Here is an 18,851-nt window from a genome sequence, read left to right on the forward strand (position 1 = left end):
TCTTTGTATTCATTGTAAATATGTTAAAGTAAGCCTATAGAAATATATAACATACTGTATTAAGCAAGCTTCAATATTTGAAATTTAAAATGAGTCAAGAAACAAATTCAGTCAACAGGTTTAGAAGTTCAGTTCAGAAAGTATACAGTACATTTGAGACTAATGGACATTCTTAAACTTAATTCACTTGGGCAATGATGAAGCTGCATCCAAACCAAGGAATGGATGTTAATGCCAGTAGCTGTTTATTGAACTTGACAGGAATCTGCATCACCAAGAAATTATTCAAACGGAGATCTATGAAAATGATTGACTTTAATATATGTGAATCACTAACAATGATTACAGTTTGTCCCACTAATAAATTTTGACAGACTCTGTCCATATGCATAACTAAGCAGGTACATGGGACATTGACACAGGCTTCATTTTAAGAGGTTGGTGAGCAAAAGTGAATGATGTAGGCTGTGGTGTGACTGCTGCCTCTGCAATTCCCATGAAAAGAATCAAACTAGCCCAGTGGGTTTAGAATGTGAAGCAATGAGCAATAACACCCAGAGAAGACTATCCACAAAAATGAAATTAAACATGACAAAGTCATTTTAGCTCATTTTAAGAGAAACCGTATCCATTTTAAAGTGCCTAATTACAGTCAGAAATGACCTTCTTAGTGTTATAAAAGTATTTATTACCTGTAACTGCTTTGATAAAGTAAAATCATTCAGCTTCTGTTTCATTGTGTCTTTCCTTTGCTGTCGAGGTAGTTTCTCAATTTCACTTTTCATCTAAAAGAATATGTACTGTATTACTCATACATGCAAAAATACAGCAAAAAATTTAAATGGCTAATAATGATGGTATTACTACAATATGTTCAACAATACAAAGTGGATTTTTAGTAGCACAGACATTTGTATTAACTAAAAACATGCATTTTGTTTTCAGAAAGGAATTTGAATATTGTATAATCTGTAATTAATATCCTATATACAGGGGTGGGCAAATTAGGCATACAGCTAATTTCTTATAGTATTACTTATTACTGCATTTTGTAATTGTTTTATTTGTCTTGTTTGTCTACTTCGTCTTGTTATTATTGTTATTATATGATGACATCTTCTTTCAATAAGACAGAGCTCCTCCACCTTATGCTGTAACAGTGAGTTAGTTTCTTGATGAAAAATGACCCAACAGGTGGATAGTTCGACAAAGGCCAAGTGGCCACCATGATCACCCGACCTTACCCCAATGGACTACTTCTTTAGGGGTGTTGTCAAAGATATAAGTCTTTTCACAAAAACCATGTACTGTGGATGATATGATTTGCTATGGAAGAGAAGCATGTCAAGATATTGATGACAATAAAGAACTCTGTGACAAAGTGTGCTTTAGTGTAGCAAGTAGACTACAAGAATGTGTAAATAATGAAGGTAGGCAATTTGAGCACTTATGAGACTGTGGCTACAAGTAACACAGCAAGTGCACTGTGCCAATGTGACATTCTTTTAAATTAAAGCTAATAAAATTATTGTAACAATCATAACCTGCATATCTTTTTCCATATGAACTGTAAAACCTTCTTTTGCCCACCCCTATTATATTATATAATCAAACACACACACACAAATACATAGGGCCCAAAAATCCCAGAATCGGTCAATGGCACAGGAGAAGGGTGTAGCTATCAACTGTGCTGCTATGTATCATGTGCGTACAATCTTTTTGTCAGATTCCCAATTGTATTTGTGCTAAGTTGATCAAGATCTGAGTGTCTGACATTTAGCCTACGGACCAAAAAAAAGCACATCAGGTCATATCAATCATCATGACTGTGTTTTTGAATATTAACAAACTTGTTAATAAAGAATTTCTGAGAGAACACAGACTGCTGATGAATTGCTGTGGCATCTGTGGGAAAGTATAAGGGAAAAAAAGTCTACAGCAGCAGTGCATACAAAACTGCATTTTGCACCATTACAATGCATGTGCACACACACCACATTGTCAGTGAAAGAGTTTTTGATGAAAACACTGGTTATTTCTTTGCACCCCGAACCCCCCAATTTGGCAGATCTTAACTCCCTGTGACTTTTTTTGTTTGCGAAATTTAAACTGAGACTGAAGGGCAGATGATTTGGTTGCTTTCATGTTAGAAATTGAAAAAAAAAGGGCAGGAAGAGTTAGGTAACAAAAGATGAGTACAGAAAACATTTCCAGGAATTGCTGGGACAAGGGTATTACATATCAAGGGGTGTATTTTGACAGTGACTAAAATGGAATTGCTATGAATTGTATAATAAAGGTTTTTATTTCATAAACAGTTCTGGGAATTTTGTGTCCCACCTCATGTGCATGTGTTCATACACACATGATATATATATATATATATATATATATATATATATATATATATATATATATATATATATATATAGATTTAGATAGATATTGGATACATGTTGTAAAATTAAATCTCCACATGTAGACTATGATAATTAACCCCATATACAATTTCCAGTATCACCAGGTATGAAAATATGAACAGAATACTAAAACAGATTAATAGAAAACAGGAGTTGGAAAAGAAACCTACTCAAGAGTCTTAACATAATTTAAAGAAACATCACTTATAGAAAACTGTGCTGAATGCTTATTTTATTTGCTTTACAGATTTGTAATATTCCTGATTTACACATTTCACAGAAAGAAGTGTCTAAAGTAGGACACTACTAGTTTGTAAAATAGAAATGTACTTGAGCGGATTTCTGAACTGGCCATAAAAGCAGTCACACAGCCTTGTTATTAAGTGGACCATAGTAAATGTCAACTCCATGTAAACTGCTTGTATAAACTGTCAAACTGTCAAGGAAGAAGAGCTGAACTCTTGACTTTTTCATGACTGCATAGGCAGGTAGCATAGCGTTAAGTGCTGCTGCTTCGAAGTTCAATAGTCCTTATTTTCCCAACCTAGCTCCCATTTGTGTAGAATTTTTTCCAGGTACTCCAGTTTTATCCAATATACCAAAGACATAAAACAGATTGACTGACACTCCTAATGTGGACAATTTTGAACAAATGTAGGTGTGTTCTCTAAGAGACTGTCCCCACTTCAAGGGTTGGTTCCCTATTCTACTCCCTGAAATGGAACACAGTGTCCGTCAGTAAATCTTTTAAACGGTAAACCTGTGGTACCTCTTTCTTTCTGTGCTTTAGTTGATCCAGAAATTTGTGGTATTCTTTGTCTTGCTCAGCACGAATTCTCTTAGTCTCGTCCCGCTGCTTTACTGCATGCTCTTGCTCCATTTTTTCAATCATTTGTTTCTGCTGTTTCTCTAGGTTTTCTAGTTCTGTATCGTAGAATTTTTTCTTGGCCTGTAAAGAGACACGTTTAAAAAATACATTGAAAGCGAATCTAGATTTTATAACAGCAAACTTCAGTACAAATAATTAGGTAAACTACAGATATAAATTATACTAAGATGAAGTTGCTTCACTACATATAATTAACCAGTTAATATCCCAAGATCTCTTAGGCCACATACAAAATGCTAGCCCAATTCTATTGCTCATTATTATTGCTACTTGTTGGGCCAGATTTGGTAGGAGCCTCTCTTATCAAAGATCTTCAACCTGCTGACGTCTCACACAGAACAGCCAGTACAGTGATGACAGGATGCAAGTTGGAGATAAAGGCAACTTTATCCAGTGGCAACTGTGGATGAAGGTTTAACCTCTTAACTATGTTGTCCATTCAGTAATTTGAAATTAAAAGTAAAACAGGAAGACATCCAGGATTCAGCTGCCTGAGTGGTGTATTCAGTGTGGTGTTTTACATACACAATTCCTCTGCTTTTTGCTTTGCACTGGCTTACAATTGCTGCTAGAATCCAGCTTAAAACTTATGTCCTATGTATCTCTGCTCCTCAGTAGTGTCCATTCTGCTTCAGCTTTTCACCAGCTATTCTAAAAATGATTAATGTTTTTTACTTCTTGCTCACAGTCGCTAAATAAGCTGCCATTGACCACTCAATTATCCAAGTTAAGATGCCATTTGAAGACATGCCACTTTACATCACACTTTAAAAATGGTTAGGTTTTCTGTCCCTCTGCTGTAATCCTGCAGGCTTTCATTCAAATGTATGGTATGTTTATTGTTCTTTACAATGGCTTGGATACAGACATCTGCCAAATAATGAATTGTCATAATAATGATAAATAACCTTGGATCATGTGATTGCAAATGTCACTCTAAGGCAGAAACAGAAAATGTCATCAAGAAATGTGAAGAGCTTGACAAGAGAGGTATACTATGGCCTGGATCCTGAGAATATACCAAGTGTGCAAAACACAGGTGATGGCCTACTGAGCAAAGGAAAATAGTCTCTGTGCAATGTGGCATCCCAAACTTTGTCTTCAACATGTGGATATGGTCATGTATGATGCACATCAAAAGAAGTTTATACACCAAAAAGCTTATTTGTCACAGTGAAAGATTCTGACTGTTATGTTATGGTGTGAGGTGTCATCTTTCCTTGCATAGATTACATCCAATAATTGTCTGAGAAGGAAATTCAAATACCAGTAAATGCTGGATAACAATGTCCCACTCCATCCATAGTGATTGGGTGGTCAGTGGATGTTGTGTAGAGAAGGATATAAAATGTTAATCCTATTCAACTGTATTCCAGTAACCACTTTTCAAACTAACAAAGCACTCTAGGGAGATTCTGTATTGGTGTGTGCCTTCAACAAAACACAAGATTAAGGATTCTCAAAATGGAAGAATGGTGTTTGCTCCTTCAAGCACAGTTCCTTTCCAGAATGTAAGAAAATGTAATCTATTCTGAAGGTGTTTCATGTATCATGTCAGCAACCAGCAAATTTACAAGCATTAGCTTATTGTATAGTTTGCGTGTGCATGCTTAATACTTGTTTAATTCCTGCTTTTCAACAATTTTATTTACAATTCCACGTATGAGAGAAATGTTATTACACTGCCAAGAACAATAACAGTGAAGTACTGATGAAGAGAAAAAAAATTCAAGGAGGCTCAATGAAAATTATTGCAAAAACTAGAAACCTAAACAGTACGTTTCATTACCAGTTACAGCTATACTCAACACAACTACATGAACCAAAGAGAAAAGTGAGGAAAACCCTTCATAGATTTTGTGGAGGACAGTCCACCTTCAGGTGCAGTCCTGAAGAATGCAAGTGTACAAACAGAAACAAAAGACTTCAGGATCTTATGGGAAATTACATAGAGTTATGTTAATAATTCTGTACCTACATTCATTTCCTGGTCAAAGCGGCGCAGCATTTGCTCTCTCTGCTGGTCCAGCTTGGCATTAAGTAGAGCTTGGGCACGGTGTTCCTCTTTTTGTAAAAGACGCAGCTCACGTAACTCTTGCCGCCTGTACAGAAAGCCAAATTCAGATAAGCTTCCATCAAACCATCATCCTTACATCTCAGTACTCTCACACAAATGATATACACTGAAGATTCTACTTGCATACATTATATAGTATGTACATATAATATGTTTATAAAGAGCATAATATAGATACACAAACACATATTCATTTTAAACATAGTAAGATGAAAATTATGGCATTTTGTATTTTGAAAGTGAGCTCTCTCAATGTCAGCTTCTGTCATTATAAAAATTCCGATATAATCCATTCTAGACAACTTCAAATTCAAAGCCCCCTGTTGCTTGAAGCTGACAAACAGAGCAGGAACCTGCAGCCTACCGTCAGATACACAAGTACACTGAAATTTAGATCAGCAATCTTTGCATATCAGACTCTTATGAGTAGCTTTTATGAAATACTGCAGTGTGTGAGATAGAGAAGGGTCTTGATGAAGTTTCAACTCTCACCTGAAATTTATATAATTGTAAATATGAAACTTACTAATGTGGCATGGTGGTGTGGTTAAAACTGCTACCTCATAACTTCATAGCTCTGATTTGAAATTAGGCCTACTAATTGTCTGCATGGAGTTTGCATGTATTCCACATACATCTCTTTCTCTGATGCATATAGAGTATGTGAAGGTTAGATAAACTGAAAAAACTTCAGGTCCTTAATACAGCTTGAGGAGTTCGATAGTGGATTGAATAAATGGAACTTAACTTTTATTGCCAAAAAAATAGCCATTGGTATGTGTTTTTGGAATAAAAAAATGCACATTATTTTGGCAAAATGAAACTTTCTAGACTTTGGTTTGAGCTCAGAAAAAGGTTTACTGAGTCACACAAAGCAACCAAGAAGAGAATTAATTAAGGACTATGCCAGGAATGAAGACTGTCAAATAAATTGAACATGACAGGGAATACACCACAGACCACCAGAGTTCAGCTACTCTATTATAAAGGCAGCGTTATGAAATAACTAAAAAAAACTCTTAAGGTTACTTTTAGACTTCAAAGAATCAGCTGGCTCTCCATGAAGACCACAGCATGAGTTTGGAGTATTATCTAAAGCTGAACTTAGAAACACCTCCAGTAAATCTATATATAAGGTGTGGTCCACAGAAATGTGCATGTAGGTCAACAGCAGTTCCACAAACCCACCTCTAGGTGGAGATATTAAACAGGCAATCTGAAAATCAAGCACAAGGCATTTCTTAAACAAATGGCTTCCTTTACTAGGGGGCTAACACCAACTCAAGAACTGGATGATTTCTTTTTTTTTAGCTCAGTCAACAGTATATTATGAAATAACAAGCACACAAAAAATAAGCAACCATATGCTTTTGGACGGGTTATTTGGTTTTTTCTAATTATACACCAAAGTGGGCATCAAGTGACTCATCTTTTTATCTCTTCTCATGGCCACTCTTGGCAGTTCGCCCAGTTGTTTCCATGTAGAAAACCTCTTTTTAAGAAACCTACGCAACTGAAAGCCAACAGGGACAGCATTTTAATATCAAGAACACTGTGTTTAGGAAGCAGTACTTCAGATTTTAATAGGGCTATAGGTTTCAACTGCAGTTCATCATTGTTGTGCCTTGTTTGAAAAATGTAAGGAGTGTATGACAAAGTGCCAGTTCAAACTGACAATGAGGCCCAGTTAATTATCACACAGGTTGGCACCCCAGTAGCGTACTGAATAAGGCATTGGCTTCCTAAGGTAGGTATTGTAACTTGGAATGCAATTGTTATTTAACTGAGTTAGGTGGATATAATGAATACTTTTTTCTCACTGCTGCAGCCAGTGTATAGGTGATGTGCTTTCTTGTTCCTTGTCTTTGCACAAAAAGTATAAATTTTTTTGTAATATTGTGAAACCTAGACAAAAGCTCAACTGGCCAAAACTAAACATCTAAAAAATCGTGAGTAAAAATGTGTTTACTTGCCTGAGGAATCTCATTTCCTCATCCTTCTTATCATCATCCCCAATGATCTTTGAAGTGGTGACACTGACCTCCACTCCATCCACCACAAACCTTCTTGTACGTTTAAGGGTCTTGTTGATAAGTCTGGAGTTCTGAAATTAAAACAGTCAACATCAATCAAGGCTTTCCAGAAAGTGACAGGGCCAAGATTTAACCTTGGGCTTTAGCCTCAAAAAAATGGAAATCTACCATATATGAGAGATTCCATAAGTGTGCACCAGTATATTCTACTTTACTTATTTAAGGATAAATCGCATAGTGCTGGTTTTAATACTAACATAAATTCTGAAACCTCTTTGGTACAACTCAGGGTAACTGCAAGGCAGAGTATATCTGAGCATCACACTGTGCAAGGCAGGAAGAACCCCAGAGCGGTGTACCAGACCATCACACATTCACTACTCTGGGACGTACGTAGGTGGAAAATCCAGAGATCCTGGAGAAAAACACCTTTAAATATGGAGAGAACATGAGATCTCCACACACAGAGTGACCAGACATGGGATTCAATCTCAGAAAAACTGGATCCAGGAGGAAACATCACTAAGCCGCCATCCATACCCCAAAAAAACATTTAGTCAATAAGAAGGAAAAAAAAAAACACATACACTCCCAATAATCATTGTTACAAAAATCTCTTCATGCCATACATTCCACATAAACAAGACTACAGGTTTAACCTGAAAGGTCTGGATGAAATTCTGCAATTTTAAAGCTGAACTTATTAAATAGGCCTTGTGTTACCAGCTGTGGGTAAAAAAATAAAACAATATATACTTGACTATTTTTAAAATGTAGTTTGGGAAAATATTATTTGTATATTATGTATTACTTATTTTTAAAGATTGATCACTAAGATTCTGACAACAGTATAAAATCAATTTAACCATTAATGCAAGTTAGTGAGGGTCTCAATAATAGAGTCAGTGTAGCTCAGTTTTACTGTATGTGTATAACTGCTCTTTGTGAGGGTCCTGCAGCACACATTTCCATTTCCCTCCTATAATGACATTGCCGCTGAACTCCTCCACGCCTGCCTTTCACTAACACAACAGTCATCTGTACATATGGCTGAATGTAGTTTGGATGGAACTTGAATCACAGAATTGTGTGATATGGTGGTGCCCTAGAAGCAGCGGATGGGTGTTTCATCCAAACATCAGGCAACATGTGGAGTGTAAATGCAGGCGTTGTATTTTTACTGGGTGTGGGACTCCAACTCAGTTTAATATGGCCTGAAAAGGAATTTGTTCATTTTCAAAATGCCTGTTTCATGGGCCATGTTTACAGATAATTAGACAGTTAAACCACGGTCAACACAGTTTAATTTTGTAATACTTCACTATATTCATAGCCACTTTTCCTCTCATTCACTGGTTTTCTTTACAACAGAAATGTAAAAGACTATTTAGTACAAAGATTAAAATAAAGTACACCCAAAACTTCATAAAAAGAAGTCAAAATAATATCTCTCCGTTTTAACAACATAATTTTCCATCAAACCCAAAGGACACAGAACACAGAATAAAACAGACAAAGAGGAGCCCCAGCTTCGGCATCAAATTCCACCCTGAATGGGTCAAAGGCACATGCATGTAGGTGAAAAGTGAACACAAAAAAACAACCAATTACATTGGCCATTATACTCTTCCTCTGAATGAGTTTAAACTTGCATAGCTGTCCCAAGCCCAATTAATGCAATTCAGGGACATGGAAGGAAGAAGGCTATCCTGGTAGCATGGCCACAAGGAAGAACCCATCATATACAGAAACACACTCTGAGAATCAACCAAATGCAATCAAATAACAATTTGAAAGAAACCAAGTGAAAAAGAGACTGTCAGCATTAGTGTCTTTATAATCAAGGAACATCTCATTATTTAGGGAAAGCAGCAAGACGCAGTAGCTCTGCAATGACCTTTCTTAAATTCAATTTATAACTGACGGAAACAAAAAAAATAAAACTGTTTCAGGGTAAACCATGCAGATTTCTGTAGTATGCAGTAAGGGGAACACGAAAAGGGTCAAACAACGAGAAGCATTTTTAGTAAAGACTGGAAACCAATGTTAATATGCAGCCAAAACAGGTTCACAACAATAACTTCATAGAAAAGTAATGACAAGGCTGAATAGAGAGGCCAGAAAAAGAGCCAGAGTGCCATCAGATCTGGTCTGAGAAACACAAAGACCTAATTCTGAAGCACAGCTGAATTCAAATATAGCTGGAAAAATACAGTATGGACAATAAACCTAAAGATTTTACATATCATATATTTCCATTACTCCACAGTGCATCCCATTTATTGACAGTACTATACTGTACTTCTTGCAGAAGAAAAGCAAAGCCTTTATCTGAAGTTTTCAATGTATTAATAGTTTAAAAAAGAATGAAGAATGTTTAAGAAGAAACGCAGCATTAGCGTTAATAGGATTTTTTTTTTTAAACAGATCTTACATATTCTGCTCTGCACTGTGCCCTGGTCTCACAGTTTTAGTGTTTCTGGGATGGATCTTTACAATTGTAAAGCTTACTGTGTTGTGTGCCAACGAGTGCAAACTAATCAAATGGATTACTTAAAATGGCACACACACCACATCACATTACATTTCATATTCATCTTGGGCTTGCGTACAGCAAATGCCACTTTGAATTATATCAGTTTTCATGAGAGCAGTCTAAATCAATAACAACTGTTACTACAGCTTCAAAGAAAACATTCCTCTCCTTGCTTTGTTGGACGCAGACTAATACAACATAAAACTATACAACATATACTCCCACTAATGAGAGGTACCATCGAGCTCCAGTCTTCCCTTGGCTGTTTTGGCTTCATTTACTAGACATGTTTTAATATGCCTTCAGTTATTACTTGCCAAATAAACTTATTCAAATGGAAAAACTCTGCATGACCCACAACTGGGATTTTTTTTTTTTTACTCCATTGGGATTTGCCCGGCTATTTCTACAAAACATGTCTGCCTTTTTTCTTTCTTGGTTATGTCTTTTCTTTTTCAACTCCCAGTACACTCTTAGATCCTTTCTTTCTGCTTATATCTATCTCAAGACAAAGTTTGGAAATATTTAAAATTTCTGACTAAGATGATATATTAATGATATAATGTGGTTCTGTAATACCCAGTAAAGTGATTTTAAAATTAAATAATATAATAAATGTGATGCGTGTTGTTTTTTGCCTAGATCACTTTCTCTCACCCTTAAGGAAATTGATCCAGTTTCCTTGTTGATAGAAATGTCTCCTGACAAGTTCAGGCTAAGATCCATACTCTCTGAAGCAGACATGCTACCACAGTCCGAATAACGATTTGACCTATCAAGAGACATGTCAGCCATTGAATTCCTGTTTTCTGCATATCCTTGCTCTGAACTTCCATCCACTTGGTCCTCAGGCTTATTAGTTGGACTCTCTGAAAGTGAGTCTTTGCAAGGCTCCTTTTTATTCATGGTAGACAAGGGAGGTGCTTCCTCAGATGGTGGCCTTGAAAGCGGCTCATTGGTTGGAGTGGTTTTACCATCTTCGTTTCCAGAGTCTGAGCTGCTGGTCTTTAAGGACTTCTCACTCTCCGTTTTGTCAGAGTCACTGCTGCCCAGTCCTTCATCTGAAATTCGATCAGATGGGTCCTTGGATGGAGGATTGTCAGAAATCTTGACACCATTTAATTTGTTGTTCAGGTGTGTTTCTGATGGTGGATCGCCTTCAAAACATGTCTGACTAAGCTCAGATGGATCTTTGGCATCTGTGGGCTGAAAATAAGAATAAAGATGAGGTTACATTTTAGGTAAGCACTGGAACATTGACTGTATCACAGTTCTTAAATCCATCGCAACTATGCTTTATAAATGGTGAATGTGGAAGGAACTCAATATATCGTATAAGGTAGTTTTGAGATTTTTTTTTTTTTTTTAGTTTTTAATTGAGAACTAGACCTTATCTTTCAGAGATGCCTGCAGCTAAATCCAGCACAATAAAGGTTATAAGGAACCATAAGAAACAGAGAAATGAGGGCAAGTGTTTGAAATACATTTTATATGAACATTACAAGGTCACCTTGAATGGAGCAAGCAACCAGTTGGACAACATGCATGTTTTTGTGTAGGAGGTTACGAATCATGAAAGGCAAATTTCATGTTTTCTTGTGTAAACATGACTAAATAAAGAAACCTTAAACTTTAATTTGACTACATTTTCTCATTCCAAAGAGACAGTGAAAGGCAGTTTACAATTCAAAGCACTGAAGGACATGTTTTTCAGTAAAAAAAAAGATTCCTCATATTTTTTTTCCCCCCTGCTATTTTCAGTTTCACTTTACTCCACCCATGTGAAGCACAGATTTCTTTAGCTTATTTCCAGTTGGATCATGGCAGGTTAAATGACTTACTCATAGTCACACAGTATAAGTGACATAATCTGAACCCACAACCTTGGGGTTTTAAGTCCAACAGACATCTGACCTACAACTTACGAACGAGGCCGCAGCTGCGACGCATGCGCCTCAGTAACTGCCGCTCTGTCATCTTCGGTCTGGGGATGCTGCAAGTGGTGGCTGGAGGGGGGCGATTTCGCTGCTCACGCAGTGTAGTGTCCCTCGGGCAGCTCCTGGCAGCAAGTGGTGACCCGCAGTCCATAGTCACCGGCGCCACAGCTATCGCTCGTGTGCAGCACGATGGTTCGCTGCCCACCCACTATGCCGCCGCAGCTACTGCTCCTGACTGGACACAGGCTGGATGGAGCAAAGGGGGACGTTTCACTGCCCGCCCAGCACACATGGCTGGTAATGCTGCAAGCAGTGACCCAGTTGTGGCTGAATGGAGGCCACTGAGGGTGAACGGGGTGGTGGAGGTAGCAATGTAGTGTGCCTCAGATGGCTGCCTGTTGAATTGGGGTTGGGCGATTCACTACCCGCATTTGGCCACAACGTGTTCGTTCTCGGTGGGCAGACGCTGCAGGCAGTAGTGGAGGTGACTGAAGTAGGCTGGCGATGAAAACCCCCGTCATTCTTAATAGCAAGCCTGCTTGTAGTGTTACACACATAGCAGGAAGTTGTCTCTTGTTAATACATCAGACGTGTTGACTGGTGCCTTCCTGTTGTGATAGCGTGTACTATATAGCGCTGTGCAGAAGAGCTCATCTTTTGTCTTCACCCTTCAAGAATGTCTCTGAAACACAAATCTGATGCAAGTGCTGGTGATACAGTTAAGAAGAGAAAAAACATCACCACTGAAAATAAAGTAGAAATAATAAAAAGGTCAGAGAGAGGTGAAACTCCATCATTCATTGGCAGAGCACTTGGTTACAGTCGGTCAACAATAGCATTTATTAAAATAATGTACCTGTTCTGACTTACATACAAATTCAACTTAAGTACAAACCTACAGTCCCTATCTCGTACATAACCAGGGGTCTGCCTGTACATGATAAATAGATATAGAAAATACAGCATTACAACAGTTTGCCACTCATTAGACTGCACTTTCAGTTAATTTAATCTGTCAATTTTTAAAACATTCAGCACAATGTTTTCTTTTATCCATTTATTTATTAATTTATTTATTCCAGCTTATGTCATTAGCTCTCCAGACACTTCCCAGTGGCAAAAAAAAAAAAAGATAAACAATGCACATTTTAGTATGTTTCTGCTGCATCTTATTCATTCTAAATTCTTTGTACGTATAGCAAAAGGCACTTGCAAACAAATTCCTATAAACTCTGTATAATTCATCGGACAAGATTTCAGTGAGGAAATTAACACTCTTCTGTGACACCTTTCACGGACAAGGTTAACTAGCTACACTAGAGTTTTCCCTCAGGGTTTTCTTTATAAGGTTTCTGGAACTGGAAGCTAAAATGAAAAAGTGGTCTGGAAACAGGAATAACAAATACATCCGGTAAGGTGATCAGTGTTTTCTATTAGATAAAATGGAGTTATGTATTTTAATACATTCTTGTATATCATGGTGCCAGTGAATGTCAATGCGCTTCTGTACAGTACATGTGACGATCCTACTACTATTATTTGAAGTAAAGAATGACAATGTAAAAAGTCTTGAATTCATTGCAGCCAGCTGGGGGTATAAAACAGATACCTTTGCAATGACTATACTTCAGAAATTGCTGTCATTCTACACTGAACCATGAAGAAGCTAAATGGAGTGTGAGGACACCCTTAGCGAGGTCTGGTCTTACTTGTCACTTGCCTCATTTCACAGGAGACAACAGCTTTGAAATTAGCAGCCTGTTAGCACAGAACTACATCAGGATGACTTAGAGTGACGCACACTAACACAACAGTAAGTGACTCATGATTACTACCTCATTCTTGGCTCAAGGAAGGGCTTTATTCTAAATTTGGCTCCACAACAGGCCACTATGAATGCTCTAAATTTAAAAGAATGAAACCTTACCGAAGTGTTACCATCCACTGTATCTCTTGTATCTTCAATTTCTTCCATAACTTCAGCCTTTGCCTCTGCTACCAGTTCTCTCAGGGGCTTGTTTGTGTTCACTTGACTCACAAAGGGATGCTATTTTAGAAGATTATGTAAAAATATTAACCATTGTTAAGAGTAAATTAAAATATGAAAAACAAACTGTGCTACTATTTTCTCGCCTTTAAGTCACTCATGTTCTAAGCATTACTTCAGAGATTGTTTATTACGTTTTAAGATAATTAACAAATATGCATGCATATTTTAACAAACCTTCTCCAAGCCAAGAAGCCAAAAATGAAGGGAACAGATGATCAATATGACAAAGCACAGCAAGATTCTGACAGGCCACCTGTCCCAACAGAATACACTTCTGTCAGGCCAGCAAAGGCAAAAGGCCATAAAGCAAGAAAGAAGTAAATCAATTTCTGCAACACAGGTGGAGGTAGTAAAAAGTCAACAAATTATAAAATATGAATGTATATTTTGTGTTCTGCTTTATTTCCAATATAAAGTTTCATAGAACTAACAAATCATTAAGCTGGAAATGCCTAGTACTAACTCACAGATGCTGGGACATATCCCAGCAACAATGGGCACAAAGGTTGTAGAACACATGATCCTACACTCCATTATATTTGGCTGATGTAAATTTAACATTTAATACTGTACAACGGCCAAAAATGACTGTATTTTCATGTAAAAGCAACCTACGTTTTTAACACAGTGAGTTATAAATCTAACAGTTTGTGTAACCTAACTTAGTATGAGCAAATGTGTGGTTGAGAATACCCATGTGATGGACTGTCGAAACACCTTATGAAGGTTACACTTGATACTTTCAAGATGAGCTCTCACTCCAGGGATCATAGATATAAATAGGTTAAAAAATGGATGAAGGTGCAACAATTGTCTAAGGTTCTCAGTGCATTGAGGTATCATTTGCAAACAAAAAACACTCCATATTTACAAAAATCTGTATCTTCATGTGTCCAGAACAAAAAACTTTGTACTTGTCTCCTTGTGTTCAAGTTATGAATTATAACAACACTGACTTACTATGAATCCCCTGATACCGAAAACATCGATATCTTGATGATGGACGTCTGTCTGTCTGTGTGTGTGTCCTTGTGTCACAATTTCTTGAGGACGTTCTAGAGCTAACACATCCGTTATGAGATGATAATGTGCCGATTAGTTTTTGAGACAAATAATGCAAGAGGCACTCCAGGGGAACCCTCAGATGCCATAATTCTGCAATTGATTATGAATTCTTCTTCTCATTTGCTATCATAATGACCTATTTTATCATCAGAAAGATCAGCATCAGGGTGGTAATAATTACTGAAATGTTACAGGATAGTTTGGGTAACTTGGTTTCTAGGGCACAAAAACCTACTGATGCTCATGTACAAATTTTATTTGTTAAATTGTTATCGATCTACAGTTTTAAAAGCTCCTATTGTCTCATTCTATCCAAACTGCTTCCCTATCCACTGCTGGTACTGTTAACATTAAATGTTATTATTTTGTGCGCCAGCTTCATTTGAATGTTGTACTACAAATATCTGTATTAAAAAGGATATCAGCACACTGGCTGATACATCCAATACGCATGTAATAATGGGTATGCAGTTTCCATTCCATTGTGAAGTTCAAATATAGGACGAAACTCTGATGTGATCTAAATTTTGGCATGATGCTTTTTTCACTTTATTTACTCAAGTAAGAAATGAGAAAAAAAAGTTTGTCACTCTTAATGCAGCAGAATGATTTTCTTTCTCATATAAAACAGGGTGACAACTAAACAAGACAACAATTTGGGTTAAAACCCAGCCAATCATCACAAGGCAGTGATAACCTTGTCATCACCATTAAAACTTTGGACGTTTTCTGCTATCACACAAGCACAATTTAAATTTAAGCACTTCACAGGCACTGACTTTTAACCTTTTTTAAGCAATAATAGAGGATTAACAGAGGTCCTTCCACCTGTCTGTTTTCAACTTTGCAATCTTTTTTATTCACCTTGGGAAACTAAGATACTAGTATCTCCAGTAATTAATAAAAACTCCAAAAGAGGTTATTTTCTGAAAAGTTAAAAATTACTTAAGACAGAGGCTTGCTTATTCTGTCATGTGTTGTTCATTCCAATCAGAAAAACGGCAAATCGTGTCTGACCCCTCCAACACTTCTGCTTCCTTTAGGAAATCCTGTTGAATTCAACAAAGTCTTAGGAATAGAAGAAAAAAGTTTCCTTCCAGGACATCCGCTGGTTTACTATCATATAAAGCAGCTGAGGCTATCTGGAGATTCTCCAGCAGTCTGTTTAAGCAATATCACAACTCAGCAAAAAGCAGCACAATGACCTACTCCAACATGCCCACTCTGCCAAGTCAGATGACCAAAGCCACGCATGCACATTCATCTGTATTTTCACTACATCTAGCAGGCTCTTTGGTGGGGAGTTTCACCTTTAACTTTCTCATTAATAATTGGTGGTCAGCTGCCAAGGGGGTGCATTGTTAGCAATATCTGTAAGGACATAGGGCTTTAAATCTTAAAATGTTTTACTTGTACCTTGTAATGGTAAAGCTCACCTAATCTATCCTTCATAACCATCCCCTAGAACCCTCCCTCCCAATTATTGGGAGCGGAGCAAAAAACATTTTATGACCAATTTGTACAATATGAAGTTTTTATTTAGGGCAGTACATGGATGTAATCTTTACTGCTGATGCCTCAGATGACTACAGGAGGCCTATTCCTGCTTCCTACCACATCTCAAACACATGAAGGTTAATGTAATGGCTGACTCGATTGGCATACTGCGCACATGAGCAGAGATCTTGTGCGCTCTAAGGTGACTTAGGCCCACTGCTACTGGCTCAAATCCCAAATGAATGATAAGTTTTAGAATATGAACAGATAAACAAAACTTGAAAACCAAATGCTACCAATGAGAAGACACTGTAAATTAGGAATTGTAACATCCATAGGCTTTATGCATATTACAGATTTCATATGACGCTAAAGTCCAGTTGATACTGGAAACTACAAACCAGAGAGGCCACAGGTAACTTCTGTTCCACTTTATCTCTTCAGACTGACTCGTGCCATCCATCTATTTACTAAGCCATTGTGCCATCAAATTTTTAACTATTTCACCTCTAATTTAAACTTGATTTCCTGTTAACAACTGCAACCGATGTTACAAAAACTTATCTTGTTAAATACGGATAAATATTAATTTTACTGCTCAAAAAAAATTATAGGAACACTTTTTAATCAGAGTATAGCATCAAGTCAATGAAACTTCTGGTCTGTTAAGTAGGACAGGGGGTTGTTAATCAGTTTCAGCTGCTTTGACGCACTAGGTGGCAACAATGAGACAACCCCCAAAACAGGAATGGTTTAACAGGTGTAGTCCACTGACATTTTTCCCCTCCTCATCTTTTCTGACTGTTTTTTCACTAGTTTTGCATTTCACTATGGTCAGTGTCACTTCTGGTAGCATGAGGCGATACCTGGACCCTACAGAGGTTGCACAGGTAGTCCAACTTCTCCAGGATGGCACATCAATATGTGCCATTGCCAGGAGGTTTGCTGTGTCTCCCAGCACAGTCTCAATGGCATGTAGGAGATTCCAGGAGACGGGCAATTACTCTAGGAGAGCTGGACAGGTTCGTAGAAGGTCCTTAACCCATCAGCAGAACCGGTATTGATTCTTTGGGCAAGGAGGAACAGGATGAGCAGTGCCAGAGCCCTACAAAATGACCTTCAGCAGGCCACTAGTGTGAATGTATCTGACTAAACAATCCGAAACAGACTTCATGAGGGTAGCCTGATGGCCCAACGTCCTCTAGTGGGCCCTGTGGAGCTCGATTGGCATTTGCCACAGAAGACCAGAATTAGCAGGTCCACCACTGGCACCCTGTGTTTTTCACAGATGAGAGCAGGTTTACCCTGAACACATGTGACAGACGTAAAAGGATCTGGAGAAGCCATTGAAAATGTTATGCTTCCTATAACATCATTCAGCATGACCGGTTTGGTGGTGGGTCAGTGATGGTCTGGGAAGGCATATCCATGGAGGTATGCACAGATCTCTACAGGCTAGACAGCAACTGCCATTAGGTATCAGGATGAAGTCCTTGGACCCATTGTCAGACCCTATGCTGGTGCAGTGGGTCCTGGGTTCCTCCTGGTGCATGACAATGCTCAGCCTTATGTGGCGAGAGTATGCAGGCAGTTCCTGGAGGATGAAGTAATTGATACCATTAACTGGTCCCCACGCTTGCCTGACCTAAATCCAATAGAACACCTCTGGGACATTATGTTACGGCCCTTCTGACGCCACCAGGTTGCACCTCAGACTGTCCAGGAGCTCAGTGATGCCCTGGTCCAGATCTGGGAGGAGATCCCCTAGGGCACCATCTGTAGTCTCATTAGGAGCATGACCCGACGTTGTCAGGCATGCATACAAGCACGGGGGGACCATAAAAACTACTGAGTACAATTCTGAGTTGCTGCAATGAAATTTCGGCAAAATGGACCAGCCTGCCGCATCATTTTTTCACTTTGATTTTTGGGGTCTCTTTGAATTCAGCCCTCTGTAGGTTAATAATTTTCATTTCCATCAAACGATGTGGCATCTTTTCATTCCTAACACATTACCCAGTCCATGTCAGTATAGATACCCAGCAGGATTTTTTTTTTTTCCCCATTGAGATCTGATGTGTTTTCAAAGTGTTTCTTTAATTGTTTTGAGCAGTTTACAATGTGGCAAATTATTTACCACTGGGGTCAAATCCTGACCTGGGTACACTGTTGTAAGGTATGCACATTCTCCCCCATGTCTATGTGGGTTTTCCTCTAAAATCCCAAAGATGGGTTACATTAGATTAACTGACAAGTCGAATGTGTGATGGTGTACTATATATGAACATGCCCTGCACTGTCGTAGTGGCCCGTATGGGCTTATCCCATCCTTGTACCACAACAC

The 18,851-nt window shown here is 38.0% G+C and overlaps 1 protein-coding gene across 1 annotated transcript in view; it reads right to left on the minus strand.

Moving 5' to 3' along the window:
• The window catches only part of stk10 (serine/threonine kinase 10), a 125,853-nt gene that overhangs the window by 9,582 nt on the left and 97,420 nt on the right, over nucleotides 1-18,851 (minus strand). The window contains exons 8-13 of the mRNA XM_039776404.1: nucleotides 13,823-13,942; nucleotides 10,616-11,164; nucleotides 7,363-7,493; nucleotides 5,291-5,414; nucleotides 3,193-3,372; nucleotides 693-785 (exon numbers count right to left, since the gene is read on the minus strand). Coding sequence (XP_039632338.1) covers nucleotides 693-785; nucleotides 3,193-3,372; nucleotides 5,291-5,414; nucleotides 7,363-7,493; nucleotides 10,616-11,164; nucleotides 13,823-13,942 — 1,197 coding nt within the window. The remainder of the gene's footprint in view (nucleotides 1-692; nucleotides 786-3,192; nucleotides 3,373-5,290; nucleotides 5,415-7,362; nucleotides 7,494-10,615; nucleotides 11,165-13,822; nucleotides 13,943-18,851) is intronic.

The sequence above is a fragment of the Polypterus senegalus genome, chromosome 13, assembly GCF_016835505.1.
Source record: "Polypterus senegalus isolate Bchr_013 chromosome 13, ASM1683550v1, whole genome shotgun sequence".
In the NCBI taxonomy this organism is placed as follows: domain Eukaryota; kingdom Metazoa; phylum Chordata; class Cladistia; order Polypteriformes; family Polypteridae; genus Polypterus; species Polypterus senegalus.